Source organism: Erythrolamprus reginae, chromosome 1 (genome assembly GCF_031021105.1).
Source record: "Erythrolamprus reginae isolate rEryReg1 chromosome 1, rEryReg1.hap1, whole genome shotgun sequence".
In the NCBI taxonomy this organism is placed as follows: Eukaryota; Metazoa; Chordata; class Lepidosauria; order Squamata; family Dipsadidae; genus Erythrolamprus; species Erythrolamprus reginae.
In genome coordinates this window covers 141,498,837-141,515,738 of record NC_091950.1, presented here as the reverse complement: position 1 = coordinate 141,515,738, position 16,902 = coordinate 141,498,837, and the positions used below count along the sequence as shown (strand labels likewise).

General features: G+C 43.8%; 1 protein-coding gene across 3 annotated transcripts in view; it reads right to left on the bottom strand.

Moving 5' to 3' along the window:
* PITPNM1 (phosphatidylinositol transfer protein membrane associated 1) overlaps positions 1 to 16,348 on the bottom strand; it is a 47,358-nt gene extending 31,010 nt beyond the window's left edge. For 2 of the 3 annotated variants that reach the window (XR_011556756.1, XM_070726619.1), the window contains exons 1-7: positions 16,047 to 16,120; positions 12,126 to 12,218; positions 11,743 to 11,957; positions 11,528 to 11,649; positions 10,510 to 10,731; positions 2,520 to 2,831; positions 1,712 to 1,807 (exon numbers count right to left, since the gene is read on the bottom strand). Coding sequence is in view for 2 of the 3 variants with exons in the window: in XM_070726619.1 (XP_070582720.1) it covers positions 1,712 to 1,807; positions 2,520 to 2,831; positions 10,510 to 10,731; positions 11,528 to 11,649; positions 11,743 to 11,957; positions 12,126 to 12,203 (1,045 nt within the window). In the remaining variant the exon portion in view is untranslated. Of the gene's footprint in view, positions 1 to 1,711; positions 1,808 to 2,519; positions 2,832 to 10,509; positions 10,732 to 11,527; positions 11,650 to 11,742; positions 11,958 to 12,125; positions 12,219 to 16,046; positions 16,121 to 16,317 lie in introns of those variants that run through there. The other variant, XM_070726628.1, reaches the window with a different exon arrangement.
* Positions 16,349 to 16,902: the final 554 nt, after the last annotated feature.

The window sequence follows — 16,902 nt, the reverse complement described above, 5'->3', positions numbered from 1 at the left end:
GAAAGTTGTCATGTGGCTATTTCTGAGATTGATTGATTGATTTAATTAGATTTGTATGCCGTCTCTCTCCGAAGACTCGGGGCGGCTCACAACAGCAATAAAAACAATGTAACAGTGGATCAAATCTAATATTAAAAACATATAAAACACTACCATTATTTACAAAACCAAACAGCAACATTCATACCAAACATAAACAAAGTATAAAAAAGCCTGGGGGAAAGGTGTCTCAACTCCCCCATGCCTGGCGGTATAAGTGAGTCTTAAGTAGTTTACGAAAGACAGGAAGGGTGGGGGCAGTTCTAATCTCCGGGGGGGGGGAGTTGATTCCAGAGGGCCGGGGCCGCCACAGAGAAGGCTCTTCCCCTGGGGCCCACCAAACGATATTGTTTAGTCGACGGGACCCGGAGAAGGCCAACTCTGTGGGACCTTATCGGTCGCTGGGATTCGTGCGGTAGCAGGCAGTTCAGGAGGTACTCTGGTCCAATGCCATGTAGGGCTTTAAAGGTCATGACCAACACTTTGAATTGTGACCGGAAACTCATCAGCAGCCAATGCAAGCCACGGAGTGTTGAAGAAACGTGGGCGAATCTTGGAAGCCCCACGATGGCTCTCGCGGCTGCGTTCTGCACGATGTATGCTAAAGCTCCCCATTTTTGTAGCTGCTGCTGGTTGTGCTGTAATGGACTGAGTGGTCAGGCACAGAAATACTGTAACAGCTATTATATAGGACAAACAAGCAGACGATTAGCAGAGTGCATCTGTGAACACCAACTAGGAGTCAAATCATCATCATTATTGTTATTATTATTACTATTAGACTCCTAGTTGGTGTTCACAGATGCCCTCTGCTAATCTTCTGCCTGTTTGTCCTACATGACAGCTATTACAGTATTTGTACAACAATCCACAGTAACCCAAGTCCTCTATTACCAAAGTAACAACTCAACCTCTCAAAAGAGGAATTATATAAGAATATTATTCAGATGTAAGTGCCCTGCAGAAACATAATGAAAATTCCTTAATTTTCCAATGCATAAACAGTATCAACTAGTTTCACCTGGACAACTCAGCATATTAGACCAAAAATGCTAGCAAATGCCTGGAAGCTTGATATTCAGATAACCCAGCCACCAATAGACACATTGTGATACACCACATTTACATTCAAAAGAGACAATATCAAAGCTTAAGAAGGAAACAAAAAGACTAGAATACTTCCCTTCCAGCAACCAAAACCCAGATAAGGATTAACTCCAGGCAAACAGGCAGAAAACAATACCTTATTCAAGGAACTATCAAGGAAAAAACCATACACAACCAAATTGGCAGGGCAAGCTACCTTATGTTAACAAAGAGCAAACCACAAACATACTTTGTTAATGTTGCCTAGGTAGGTAATGAAGTATCTGCAAGCAGACAGCCAAGCTTAGAGTTTAAATTCTAAAACTCTTGACTTAAACTCAAATCTCAGAAACAAAGCCCAGAGTCCTTTGGAAGTGAGGTGGCATATAAGTCCAAACAGTAAGTAAGTAAGTAAGTAAGTAAGTAAGTAAGTAAGTAAGTAAGTAAGTAAGTAAGTAAGTAAGTAAGTAAGTAAGTAAGTAAGTAAGTAAGTAAGTAAATAAATAAGTAAATAAGTAAATAAGTAAATAAGTAAATAAATAAATATACAGTCTAAAATCATGCTACTCTATTCAGCATTACAAACCATGAGCATCAAAGAATTCCTCTTCGGAACTGTTCTCAGAGTCCCGTGCAATATTTTGCATCCGCCATTCTGATAAACTGTGTGGCGACACTGCAACTGCCGAGACATATCAAATGAAATCATGATGACCAAGAGAGCTGGGTAAAGACAGTCATTCTTAGCATCAACAGGAACACTTCTTCATTACAGGAGCTATGATCACTGGAATCAATAGTATCTTACTATGAAGTTTGCTTTATGGTCTTAATTTTCTGAATTTGCAGAAAATTGCAGGAAGTCCTTAATTTTTTACAGACAAGAAAAGAATAGGAAAAGGAAATAGGTCAGATTACAATTATTAATAGGATCAATTTCACCAAAACTATTCTGCAACAGCCCTTTCTCCCTTGTATTATCAGTATCTATTTCCACCTTTTCATGAGTTCTTTTCCTTCTTTAAGTTCCAAGCAGAAGAAGAAAATTGCAAAGAAAAGAAAAACAATGCTTGCTATTATGGATACTGTAATACACACACTGAGTAATCTTTCACATGTGTATCAATATTTATAATGCCATGCTTCTGCACAATCCAAAAAAAAGTACAGTATTTCAAATGAGTCAAAAACTAGTAAGAGAAGCAACAGAAATCCTTTGTGGAAAAAACTAAGCCAACATTACCATCAATATAGGAATAGCTAGAATGAAATGTTAGTGAATTTCATCTTCCTCACAACTGTTGCTCTTCTGCAGCGCAAGTGTGTGTTTTCATCAGTATCATTATGTTCTATTCTTCTACAAGTTCCTTTCTATTTGTTGCAGAGTCACTCACCAGCATGTTGAGAAGAGTATGAAGATCGAGAAGAAGTTGACCACTGCTTTGCAAAGGGGTCATCTGGAGAGGAATCGGGAGCCCTCAGGCTATCAACTCTGTCCTGTGTCTCATGGCCTCCTAACTCAACTGGGCACTCAGGGCTGGGCACACCAGGATCCAGTTCAGGTTCCGTGCATGTAGCCATCTTCTGAGCCAGCATACGAGCTGTTTCCTCCTCCAACCTTCGAATGTCATCCATTGTGAGATCTATCCATTCGTCCTGCCAACACCAGGCCTGGCGATGAGCTCGCAGCATCACTTTCCGTAGCCCTAGAGTAGGAAGGCATTCAGGAATTATGTTGGCCTAGCTCTTCCCAGACACAACACATTTGGTTAGTTCCTCAATACATTATAAAAGAGATTAAATGTTATTTTCTTAGAGAATGCTTCTTCCAATGCTTTTTAGTAACTAAAAGCATTACAATCCAGTTCAGCTTTAAAAGAGAAATTTAATTTAGAGAAAAAGAGGAACTAATAGGATTGCAATTCTTTTTCATATGAAGATGCAAGATTCATTTTGGCATTTTATTTACCTGTAACCAATACATCAGCATTTTATTTATTTATTTATTTATTTATTTATTTATCCATCCATCCATCCATCCATCCATCCATCCATCCATCCATCTATCTATCTATCATTTACGTGTGTGTGTGTGTCCCATTTCACATGAAAGTGGCTTTGGGAAGCAAATAGCACTTAACAAAATAATAAAGACATAAAGACAGTCACACTTAAAACTATTAAAAAGAAAAACAAAACAGAGGGGTTGATATTAAACCATAGCAAGGGAGTCATTGCAAAACTTCTCTGGTTCCTCCCAGGACTGATGACATAACCACATCTTGAAGGGTTTTTGAAATGTTGAGAGGGGTAGGGCTAATCTTATTGGGATGTGGGGCTCTGCTAGATGTATACTGCTCAACAAAATAAAGGGAATAACAGCATATAACTCCAAGTAAATCAAACTTTTGTGAAATCAAACTGTCCACTTAGGAAGCAACACTGATTGACAATCAAATTCACATGTTGTCAACACATTCAACTTTGTACAAAACAAAGTATTCAATGAGAATATTTCATTCATGTTCTTTGAGTGTTCCATTTATTTTTTTGGGCAGTGTAATTACTCTGCTAAAATCACAAGACAATATCAAACTAGCAGTCAGGAATGGAGATAATCCCTTGAGTTAAATTGAAACCAGGGTTTTTAAATCAACCTATATTATTCACATAATGATATTGTGGAAAAATGAAGTAAGGAATCTAATTTTTTCTACGGACACATCTGAAATCAAAACATGCTGTACCATCCCATTACAACCACTTCACTACAACCAGCATGTCATTAGACAGTTGTGGCTTAGCCTGTTTGTCTAATTTTGTATCACAAAGCTTTATCTTTAACATGATATGACCATTTCTGTCACATATGTTTAAAACTGAAGAGATCTCACATTTTAAAAAAATCTAGACTCTTTTAGAAATCCAGAAATCATGCTCACATCCAAGCAAAAATTAATGTATCCAATTTATATTGGGATCTTGTCATCCTCATAATCTGCACAAAGTTGGATGACAATTCCGTTCATGTCAGGAGCTGATTTACATGGATAGCCATAAATGTCATTAAGCCTCTACCTGTAGTATTTCCTAATTCTAAACAAATCTCCCTAATCTAATATTAGGCTTAATAGGCAACCATTATTTTATATCATCCATGTTTCTGAAGTCTTTTGAAATCTGGCTGCTCCTTCAACTGAGCTGACAACACAGTGGCTTCTCTCTTTCTCTAATTTACTGGTTTCAGCCCTTGTGACTGTCTGAATCCCTTCTCTTACATGGTTACCACCACTAACACTTCTGAGGTCACAGTAGGAAGAGTATCTCCCAAGCAACCAATAAATCCATCAAAACCTTTTGGGGGCATTTTTATCCCAAAGGATAGAATTGGAGTAGAGCAGTAATACAGAGGAAGAAAATTCAATGTCTCACCAATTTCAGAGAGAACATTTAGAGTTGGCATATGCTGGAAGATTGTAGAGCCTGAACAAATGCCTTGTAATTAGCAGAGAAATTTGAACAGTATTGGTTTTCAAAATGGCAGAGAACCCAATCAATTATTTTCAGCTCAGAAAGAATGGTTCTGAATATTGTGCAACTTAGGCACTAGACTGTCAAATTCAAGGCCGGCCAGCGGGGTACTTAGATCTGGCCTGCAGGGTCATTCTGGAAAGAGCAAAGGACCAGCCGGTAGGGCCTCTGCCAGTAAAAATTGGGCTTTTTTATGGGACGATAAATATAAAGCATAGCACGTTAGACGATCTATTTTAGCAGTATGGATGAAAATAAAACAACAAATATATAGGGGAATACCGGTCTGGTTCTCAACATTAGAGACATTTGTACACCCAAAGTTCCTGAATCTAGGGAAGTAATTACCTATAGAGAAATCTTAAATCAAGATAGGTCCATAAACACTAGGAAAGAACTTCTAGAGCATTGGATTGATTTGGAATGGTGGGCATACCTTCAGATTAAGTCACAATATCTAAAAGATAAGAATGGGGTATAGAGGAAAGAACTAATTGTAATAGATAAAATCTTGCTAGGGCCCGAGGATAAGACAATACTGAAAATTTATCAATATTTATCAGAATACAAAATGGTAGAAGAACAAGTTAAAGAAACTATGGTCATTTGGGTACAAAATTTCAGGTAAAACATTAATTTGGATAAATGGTAAGAATTATTGTATAGGACAGAAAATTGACTTTGGCTACAACCTATAAAGAAAAACCTACCGTATATACTCGAGTATAAGTCGGGTTTTTTTAGCCCAAAAATGGGCTGAAAAACCCGACCTCGACTTATAATCGGGTGACTGACATGTCACCACAAGAGGGCGCAAGCGGCTGAGGGAAAGACAGCCGTCTGCCTTTGCTTCAGCTAGAAAGAAGCGGCAACTGCCCGGTCAAGAAGCAAGAATCCACCTAGCCAAACGGCTTTTTTCTTGTTTAGCGCGGCGTTCAAGTGGTTGGCAGGTTCCTTTGCTTGCACGCAAGAGCCAACCACTCGAACGCCACGCTAAACAAGAAAAAAGCCGTTTGGCTAGGGGGTAGATTCTTGCTTCTTAACCGGGCAGTTGCCCCCTCTCCCAGAACTTCTTTGGAGCTGAAGCAAAGGCAGACGGCTGTCTTTCCCTAAGCCGCTTCCTGGAGACCGCTAAAGATATCGCTCTGGGAGAGGGGGCAACTGCCCGGTTAAGAAGCAAGAATTTCCCCCCCCCCCAGCCAAACGGCTTTTTTCTTGTTTAGCGCGGCGTTCGAGTGGTTGGCTCTTGCGTGCAAGCAAAGGAACCTGCCAACCACTCGAACGCCACGCTAAACAAGAAAAAAGCCGTTTTGCTGGGGGGGGGGGGGATTCTTGCTTCTTAAACCGGGAGCAGTTGCCCCCTCTCCCAAAGCGATGTCCCAAAGCGGTCTCCGGGAAGCGACCGAGGGAAAGGCAATCGTCTGCCTTTCCTTCAGCTCAAAAGAGAAGGCAAATGCCCTGCCTTCCCCCAGCCAGTTAACCGAGCGCTTCAAGTTAACCGGCTGGGGGAAGGCGGGGCATTTGCCTCCTCTTTCGGGCTGAAGGAAAGGCAGACGATTGCCTTTCCCTCGGTCGCTTCCCGCAGACCGCTTTGGGACATCGCTTTGGGAGAGGTTTAAGAAGCAAGAATCCCCCCCCCCCCCAGCGAAACGGCTTTTTTCTTGTTTAGCGCGGCGTTCGAGTGGTTGGCTCTTGCGTGCAAGCAAAGGAACCTGCCAACCACTCGAACGCCACGCTAAACAAGAAAAAAGCCGTTTCGCTGGGGGGGGGGGGATTCTTGCTTCTTAAACCTCTCCCAAAGCGATGTCCCAAAGCGGTCTGCGGGAAGCGACCGAGGGAAAGGCAATCGTCTGCCTTTCCTTCAGCCCGAAAGAGGAGGCAAATGCCCCGCCTTCCCCCAGCCGGTTAACTTGAAGCGCTCGGTTAACTGGCTGGGGGAAGGCAGGGCATTTGCCTTCTCTTTTGAGCTGAAGGAAAGGCAGACGATTGCCTTTCCCTCGGTCCCTTCCCGGAGACCGCTTTGGGACATCGCTTTGCTTGCGCCTGCCCCTCCTACAGCGGAGAGAGGCGGCAAATGGCCAGCCCTTCCCCCACCCGCTTAGCTGAGCCCTTCGGGAAGGTGCCGCCTGTCTTCGCTGTAGGAAAGGCAGGCACATCCGAAGCGCGTGGGGAAGTGGCTGTGGGAGGCAACGACATTCCTAAGCCGGTGAGGTGTAGGGGGGGGGTGGCGAGAAGATAGAAGCAAGAATCCACCCCCCCAGCTTTTCCCCCCTCTCCCCGCAAGAAAAGGAGCCAGCCAAACACTCCAATGCCGCGCTAGAGGGGGGAAAAGCCGATGAGGTGTGTGTGTGGGGGGGGGGGGTGGATTCTTGCTTGTCTTCTCAACACCCCCTCACCCCACCTCTCGGGAAGAGAGCAACAGGAAAGGACGCGGTTTTCTTCTGCCGGGTCGAGGACAAAGCGGGTGTTGAGGGCGGCGGCCGAGCAACATTTCAGCGGGGAGAAAACCCCAAGCTGAGAGTGCCTTTTAAAATCACTCTCCTCTCAGCCTCGGCAAGCTGCCGAGAAGTGGGGTTTTCGGAGTGGGGAGGCAAAAACGCTCAGAATGTCACCAACGAGGCATTTCTCCAAGGGGCGGGGGTCCCTAAACTTTCCTTTAACCCCAGCGGACACAAAGATGGGAATGCGTGGTCCTTGCCAGCCACCCATCTGCGGGGGCTGCTCCGTGCCAAGGCAGAATTAAATTCAACAACCAAAATATTATATTTTTAAAAAACATACTTTTTTGACAGTTTGTTTGCCTTTTAAAACATCTCTCTGGCTGTGCCTAATGTCAACAATAAAATTTTTTGCCAGGTGAATTTTTTTTTTGCCAGATTAGCTATGGATCTCACTGAAGAAATTTTAAAGAATACTCAAAATGATTCTTCATTTGCTTTGTAACCTTAAATAAAAAAACAATACAGTATTGACTCTGTAATTTACCCGGGGAGGGGACAGGAGGGGGGCGCAGACAGACAGGAAAGGAAGACAGACAGACAGACAGACAGATAGAGACCTATGACCACAATTGAGCTCAAAATTTGTTGTTAAGCAAAAGCATTGTTAAGTGAAAATCACCACATTTTACTCAATCCATGACATTTCCTAGCTCTAACAGTGATGTGCAAGCTAGGGAAGTACCGGTACATCTGAAGACATGTGTAATGTTCTAGTTATGGTTAACTGTGTGGCAGAAAGTGGACTCTGGGTTTGTTTTCCTATTACAGTGAGGTTGAATGTACCATATATAATTTTACAAGAGCTCTCTCTCTTTCTCTCTCTGTATATACACATAGTTTATATAGTAGATAATGTACAGTATATTTTTGTGTGCCTGTGTGTAATATTTATTTACACATATGGCATATATGCATAGAATTAAGTATATTTTGGATGTTCAGTAATTGTAAATATAGAGGGAAATTGTATCTCTTTGAGGCAAGGAGAGGTCAAGTATCCTAACCCTAACCCAAACCAGCAGGAGCAGGGGATTAAGGTAAGTACCTAGGTACTTGCAATTTTTTTGCCTATACCTGCCTTGGGGGATATATACCTGTTTACCCTCTTTTAAACTTACAGAGCTAGTTTACTGGCTTTCTTTGAAATAAATATTCTAAAATATTTAATCTACTGATGCCTCAATTGATGTAATTTTATTGGTTTCCATTTTTATAAGTTACCAGTAGCCGCTGCAATTTCCACCCTCGACTTATACAGGGGTTTATAAATTTTCCCAGTTTTTGTGGCAAAAGTAGGCACCTCGACTTATAGTCGGAGCGACTTATACTCGAGTATATACGGTATATAAAATGTTCTACAGGTAGCACATTCTACCAACAAAGCTGGCAAAAAGGAATAAAAAACTTTCAGCACAATGTTGGAAATGTAAAATGCAAAAGGCCCCTATTACAGAAAACAGAGCTACAGTGAGCGATGTCAAGTTGGCCACGCCCACTCCAGCCATGCCTACCCCGGCCACCACCAGCCCCCCCCCCCGAGGTCAAACACAACCCTGATGCAGCCCTCAATGAAATCAAGTTTGACACCCCTGCTTTTGACTCTCGCTTTAATACCATGTTACCCCGAAAATAATACATGTCCCCGTAATAAGGCCCATCGCTGAAATAAGTCCCCACCAATAAGGCTCCCCATAACTTCTCTTCTGGGGAAAGGGGGGGAAATGCCAGGAGCCACTCTTTTTGCAGGGGCATTCTTTTGACCGGGAGAGAGACAGAGAACAAGCGAGAGGCGGGTGCTTGCACACCCCGCAGGACTAGCTCAGCTCCTCTGGACTCTGCCTCTAGCCATATTTTGAAACACGTTCTCTGCAAGGAGGCAGTGAGGCAGGGATCAAGGCTTGTTTCCTCTTCCTTGCAAGCAGGAATGTGTTTCAAAATGCCACCGGAGGCAGAACCTAAAGGAGCCAAGCCAGTCCTGCAGGGTGTGCATTCACTTTCCTCTTGCTTGCTCTCTCTCTCTCCCCCCGAGGAACACAATGGAGGTACAAGTCCCAGGTAGGATGCACCTCTCGCACTCCAGCCCACCTCGATCCCTGCCTTGCCGCCTCCTTTCAGACAGGAGCGTGTTTCAAAATGCTATTGGAGGCAGAGCCCAGGGGAGTTGAGCCAGTCCCGTGATGTGTGTGCGCACCTGCCTCTTGCTTGTTCTCTGTCTCTCTGCTGTCCAAAAGAGAGCCCCCCCCCCCTGCAAAAACAGTGGCTCCTGGCATATCTCCCCCCCCTTTCCCCAGAAAGTGCCACCTGACACATCCAAATTGTATCCCACCCTGAGACACGTATCCTACCTGACACTTGTAGCTTTGTCACATTTCTCCAGGGAAGGAAGCCCATTGTAAAAGAAAACTTCTTGCGAGTTCAATCAAACTTCTCAAACTCGTGAGAAGACGAGTTCTCTCCCCCAAACTCCGGCTCTGCAGCTTCCAAACCCCAACCAGGGCAGTGGCCACTCTGCAAGCGCATTCCCGCTCTATAGTGGAGCTGGAACTGGAACTAAACAAACCAGCCAAAAGAAGCCACAGAGCTGCCAGACTCCAAAAAGACGCAAGTCCTGTGGCCTGCCCCACCTCCTGCACCCCAAAAAGATTACCCCCCCCCCCCAATAAGGCAAGGCCATATTTCGGGGGTCAAAAAATATACAACAGGGTCTTATTTTCAGGAAACACCATAAAGGGAGGCTTAGAACTGTATCTTTGGGCCAATATTGCATTAGAGTAGCTTTAATGAAATTCATGAGAAGGGCAGCGCAATAGAAACAGTACTGCATAAGTACTACTATGGACAGGAAATGGAAAACATGCCTTTGCCAGTACAAATACAGAATCAATCATTCTATTCTTTTGTCAAGGCATATAGTGTAAATCAACTACTTCAGTAGGCCAGAGTTAGGGGACCTTTGGCCCCCCAGATGTTACTAGACCAGTGGTTCCCAACCTTTTTTTTGGCCATGCTCCACCTAAGCATCTCTAAAATCCTGATGCCACCCCTCCTATGACATACAATTCTACTATTCAAAAAGTGAACTCCTACTCCCAAGGAGGAAACCTAAAAGGCCATTAACTTTAAACAAGGTTTCAATTGCCCCCTATTAAAAATCAAATTGCTCCCCCATGGGCTTTGGGCCCCACTCTGGGAACCATTACACTAAATTATTACCATTGGCAATGTTGGATGGAGCTGCTGTGAACTACGGTTCAACATGAGGAAAAACCAAACTACCCACTACTGCCCCGGATCTTTCTTTGCTGAAGGAAGATGAAAAAGAATGGCAATAAAAAAAAGATATCATGCTTACCTACATCATGGATGAATTGTTCAATCTTGGACTGCATGCCCCAATAGCGAAACTCCACCTTACAAAGCTTGTAAGCACACATAAAAGGCCCAGTATTTCCATTGTCTAGCCAATCATCTCCTAGAGGCCCACGTCCTGTCTTCATCGAATGGTATAGTCGTGGATCTTCCTCTATCTTGTATTCACCGGGTGAGATGGGATCCCGTACAATATCAATAGTATCTGTGGGTAAGTAGAGAAGGGTTTGTAAAAAGTGATTAATTGCAGGAAATTGCAGGCCACTGAAGCTGACTGTAGATCTGTAGGTCAGCAGTTCAAATCTCATCAACGGCTCAAGGTTGACTCAGCCTTCCATCCTTCCGAGGTGGGTAAAATGAGGACCCGGATTCTGGGGGCAATAGGCTGGCTCTGTTAAAAAGTGCTATTGCTAACATGTAAGCCACTCCGAGTCTAAGGAGAAGGGCGGCATAAAAATTGAATGAATGAATGAAGGAAGGAAGGAATGAAGGAAGGAAGGAAGGAAGGAAGGAAGGAAGGAAGGAAGGAAGGAAGTTAATGTACTTGGGTTTCTCAGGTTGCTGTTCCTTCTTATCTCCAAACTGCTTTAGATGCTCAGCTACACTCCTACTGCTCTTGCATGGATGTACATATTTTGCCAGGAGCCTGCTGGTTGTTCTTCCACTCTTAACAAGAGCATCCCCTGATCTATTGTCCTCCAGCTGCACTGGATTTCAACAATGGAATGATGGTTGGGAATTCAAAATGTGAAAGTTCCTAACATCTACATGGTGTGAGGCATTCAAAAGGTTGGTGAAGGCTTCCTCGCAGCACAGCACTTTTTGTGCTGCGACTGAAACAAATGCCCATCAGTCAATTACCGACCCTAAATATCATCATATAACCATCATCGTTCAGCCACTCCTGCACAATTAGTTGCTCAGCATAGAAGCATTCACAGGATATTACATCCTGATAACTTAAAAGCGAGAGAGGAATGGGCTAGTGTTTGAGAACTCACCCACAATTCTTTGCCTGCGCTCTGTGGTATTTAGATTGAAGATGTTCGTTTGCTTGCCAGCATCTGGTCGGTAGTAAGTTTCAATCTCAATTGAAAATTTCTCCACAAAAGGGCATGTGTATCTATGAAGAACAGTATGAGACTCACAGTTCTACTTTTTACCATCTTGGTAAACTCCAACCACAGCTTCCAGCCCCCTACTGCCTTCCTCTCACCTGGTCCGTGTGTAGGGGTAGGCATTCCAAGATTCTTCCTCCACCTGCAGAGCAGCCTTAGGTAGGAGAGCACGGAACCAGCTAGGAATATGGGAGCCCACATGGTAGATCTTATGTGTATATTGACCACTTCCTCCTGGACCATCATCATATGGTCGGTTGGACAGGATTTCAACCCCACTGCCTTCACCACTGGATTCCTCGCGGCTTTTTTTCTAAAGGGTGGGGAGAGGGAGAGAGAGAGAGAGATCTTCAGCTTGCAATCTATACCTTTTGTTCTTTGCATCCCTCAACTTGCTTGGTTTTGGTCCTGTTAACCCCAAAACTCTATCTGGTTAAATAAATATGCATCAGCATGCTCTCTTTATCCAAACCGATGTTACCTGGATCATGTAAAGTTGGGCCACCTGGTATTCATTCAGGCTCATGGGCAGCAGTATATGGTATTCTTTGATCAGCATCTTGACTGTCAGATCCTGTGAGTTGAGACACAGTAGAGGACAGATAAAAGCGTGCAGCCAACACAGATGCCTATCTGTGGCTGTGAGACACTTAAAAACATAATATGAAAAATGGGATCACAGAAAACATTAAAACAGCCGAAGGAAATTGTGTATTGGACAACACAGCTTATCCAATTAAAAGTATCCCCCAAATGCTCACCTCTGTCATAAAGATATTTTTTTGTATCAACCAGATTGATGTGTATTTATTTTTGTCATCATCAGAAAACCATCATATGTCAAAATGAAGTATTATATAAGTATGGAAAGGAGTTGGTGGTCAAAAGTAGTAGCTTAGACCACATTCTTACTTCCTTAGATGAGAAGCTGGAAAGAAATCCCCATCTGACCTTATTTCAAAATCCAACCCACTGGATAAGTTTCCATAGCAACTCTTAAGCAAATGAGAGGCTGGGGAGTTTCAACATAGCAAAAGGGAAATGTGGAAAGGAGTAAAATAATAGCATCTAATGTTATTTTTCATCTTCCTGGACCATGTCAATGATTCCACAACTTTGCCATATTATGTATGACCTGAGAAAAAAGAAATTGTGCCATCTCCCATTTGTAAAATAAATGTTTTCACTGGGACTTGGTGAGGCAAGAAACAAACAAACCTAAACCTATAACAATACAGTACAGTACATAGCAATTACATTTTAACCTATATAGCAAATAAAACAGTGGCAGAACTTAGCTTTTTAAAACAGTCACTTTGGGGAAAAACAAAGATGCAATTTACAACTCTTTTTAACATGAAGAATGAATTGCTTTTTTTGGCCTAACATTTGAAATTGGAATTCCATTTTGAAAACCACTCTCCTTTATGAAATTGGGGAGGGGGGAGGAGAATGCCACCTTAGCCAAAATCGACTTCTCTTAAACTGTTTTTAAAATGCCATAGCTTGCAAGAACATGGTCAGACTATAATATGCTTTCGGTGCTCTTTGAATTAACACAGTCACTCTGAGGCGATAGTCTCACACATCCCCCCCCCCAAGCCTGCTGCTTGTAAAGCCTTCCCCTTACTGTTGCAATTTCCTTCTAACTGCAGTCTTACAGCCCTTCCCCTCAGAAGTGATAATTTCCTATGCAGAGTGAGTATTTGATCAGATGGTCAATTTTGCACAGAAGCTTCATGCCTTCTAGGCATGATTAACCCCTCCTCTAAAAGGCAAATGCAATACTGTATATTGAAAGCAAACATCCAGACTTCATACACGGTTTTGGAACAGCAGGGTTACTTTGCATTCAGAATAATTTTGCAAGCACTCTGTGGTGATCCTCCTATCTCAAAACCTCCTTTAATTTAAGAGTTCATTTAGAGAAATGCTGAAGTATGTAGTTTCTTTGGTTTCGGCTTAGCATAGTTTCAACAGCCAGTTATATAGCTTATGTTGTGTGAAACCAGCTAATAATGGCTTGTGCGGCAAACAATAGCTAAGTAAACCTTGGCTAAATAAGATGCATGAATTTGTTTTATGATTTACAGACTTGTGTCAATCCTGCTAGATTAGAACATGGAGCTGCTACAGAGCTATGTAAGTAACTTGTTAAAATAAAGCTTTAGTGTCAGCTAAATAGAATCAAGGTTTCTAGATAAATATGCAAATAGTAGTGGTGTCAATGCTGATGCTCTTAATTCTGTATTTCCATGATTCTGTTTATGCAACACTTTGCAATCAAGGTTTCTGGGGATTTAAGGGGCATCACTACTGCCTCCTCTCTCCTCTTATACCAGCATGCCATGCAGAATTTAAATCATGCATAACTTTGCTCAGCAGTGTTGTGCAGGGAGAAGCTACTAAATCTCTGCCCATCATGCATCTTTTCAAAGCACTGGAGTACTTTCAAGAAGAAAAAAGTGTCTGCAGCCCTCCTAGAGAGCTGTTTTCATGAATATCTTTTGCCTTATGAACCTATCAAATTGCTCTGTTCTTGTAACATTCCTCAAGCAATCATATAACTTCACATACATTATTATATCCTGCCATATCCTGAAAAGTCAAACAGCCTCATAAGGGAATAAGAAGGCAAGAAAGCCACTAAATTTACAATTTACACATTGAAAGTTATATAATAAATTCTTGTGTACTATACTAGACAAAGCCATAATGGAAAGCAATACAGCAGAGGGGCTTACAGAGTTTTTATGAAAATACTTCTAAATAATGTAAACAATCAAGTTGTATGTTCTGCTCACTAACTGGGAAATGTCAGTGTACCATATGCTCTACATTTCAGTATCAATGTTTATGAAAAAACATATTTCCAAGTACAAATACATTAAACCTTCCAAAATTCTGAACGTGAAAAAAGCCAAAACCTGTTGAGACTTTACAGAATAAACAATATAGATTAGCATGCTGTTTTTCCATTCCATGTATATAGACAAATATGTAGGAAAAATATGTTAAATTAAGCAATATTGTCTACAGTACATTTGTAAGATGTGAACTTCAGCACAAGTAGATGAAATTCAAATATTTCCTATTAGAAAAACTATTTCAGAATCTAACTCCTTATAAAGTCATGTTCTACAGGAATAGTTTCTAAAATAGTGTCTAAAACATTCCCACGTTCTGGCCACAATTCACTCAGACTGCTATATACATTCAACATGCATTGTGTTATGTCTAGTAAATAATATTTTTTTCAAATAAGTTACTCAAATTCTTACAAGCACATGGTTGATGGGAAGCTTGCTAATTGCCATAACCAATTAAGCAAAGCTCCTTAGAGGGAAATACTGTACATGTAAGCTTCCACCCTAAAAACCTATTCAGGGCATACATGGAGGATTTCCATACAAAGCTAAGCATACTTAAGAAAAGGAAATGGGCACACTGAGTAAGCACATTTACACAGAGACACACAATTGTTTATATGATCTTTAGCAATTTCATGGAAGCCTTAGGCTATGTATTTTTGTTTCTTGATACTTAACTTTTTTTAAAATAATAAAGGAAGCAGCTCTCTCCCGCAAAACATGCTGGCCTCAAACCCACCCTCTCCCCCAAATTTAACTTTGCCTAATTCATCCACAAAGCTGTTTTCAATAAGTAGGCAAGATGAGACGAAATCATCACTTCGTCTTTCTCACAAGAACAAAATTAAGGCAGCAGGTGCAGTTTATGCACTCGACATCCATATTTTGGACACTACTCAAGTGACTAAAGGTATGCTTGCCTTGCAGCCATTAACGGGCACAGGCGCCCTTGTACAAATAAAACACGGCAACCTGATGGCTGGTTGGTTCAGATATCCCAGCCAGCCCATTCAATACAGCGGTAAATTACTAATTTTAAAACTACGGTTCACGCTAACTGAATTCAACCCCACAGCACACTGGTTGGAATAATAATCGGAGCAGAAGGGACACGAGGCGCTGGCATCGCTCTCGGTGCTTCTGCTCAGGTGAAAGGACTGTTTGCTTTTGGGGAAGGCGGGCTGACACGGGGGTCCCGCTTCATGAAAAGACGGCGAGGAAGGGGAAACGTGCCGGGCGGCTTGGCTTCTTTCCGGGGCCCAAAGAGGGCAGCCCCGTCGTCTCCGGAGAGGCATCCCTTCCCCGTCCAAAGCCCATGCATGCAGCGTTATTCTGCCACCACCACCACCTTCCTTACAGCCCAAAACAGCTCCCGTCTGGCACGGGGCTCCTGTCCCCGTCCCGCCCGCCCGCCCCTTCCATTCAGCGCAACGCGTGCCTTTCCCCAGCCTCCCAGCCCCACGGCTACGCGTGCACACACACCGATACCGCTTGCACAAACACACACGCGCCACCACCTCCCGGGCCCAGACCTGTGGCTCGATGTAGGGATGCCGGCGATGGAAGCAATGGTATGCTACGTCGGGGGGAAAGACGTCGGGGGAGGGCGGGGAGGGAAGGGAGAGAGAGGGTTCAGAAGGGAAAGAGACCCGCCGGCCTCACTGAGCCTCCTTCCCCGAGCCCGCCCTTTTTTCTCTGCCCGAGGCTGCCCGGGCGCTGTCAGGGCTCGGTTGCTGCGCCGGCGGGAGCATGGTCTTGAGAAGCAGCGCGGCCGCGGGAGAAGGAAGGGGGAGCCCCACTGACTGGAGACGGACGGATCGACTGGAGACGGAACCGGCCCGCTGCCTCTCGCGTCACCGCGGCGGAGAAAGCGCGTTCAGCCGCCGCAGTCCTTGCGGGGGTGGGAAGGAGGAGGAGGAGGCGGGAGTGCGGTTGGGAGGGGAGCGGGCAGAGCTGCTCCTCGTGTTGTGAAGGAGCGTCGGAGAGACGGACAAGCCGGAGGCAGCGGCGAAACCTGCGGGCGGAGGTGAACCTCGTGGGGTTTGCAGGATACTTGACACGGCCGGGTCTCCTGTGTATATTCAGTGAGGCCCTCCCCTGATGCTTAAGAGGTCCCCATTGCATTTTTCACCCCCTTTGAGAGAAGCGGAGGAAGGAAAGCGGAGCCCTCGCGCCGGAGCAACTTAAGCGGGAGGGGACCGCAGTTTAGGGCGAAGGAAGGCAGCTGTGCCGGCATTTGGCAAGTGTGGGGAGCTGGGCTGGGGAAGCTGCCTCCAGGTCAACGCTCGGAACTCTCTTCCACCCTCCCACCCCCAGCCCGCTTCATTCACAGAGTGCGGGGCCTCCCGCTACCTAGTGTGTCCCCCCACCCGCCTTTTTTTTTTTTTA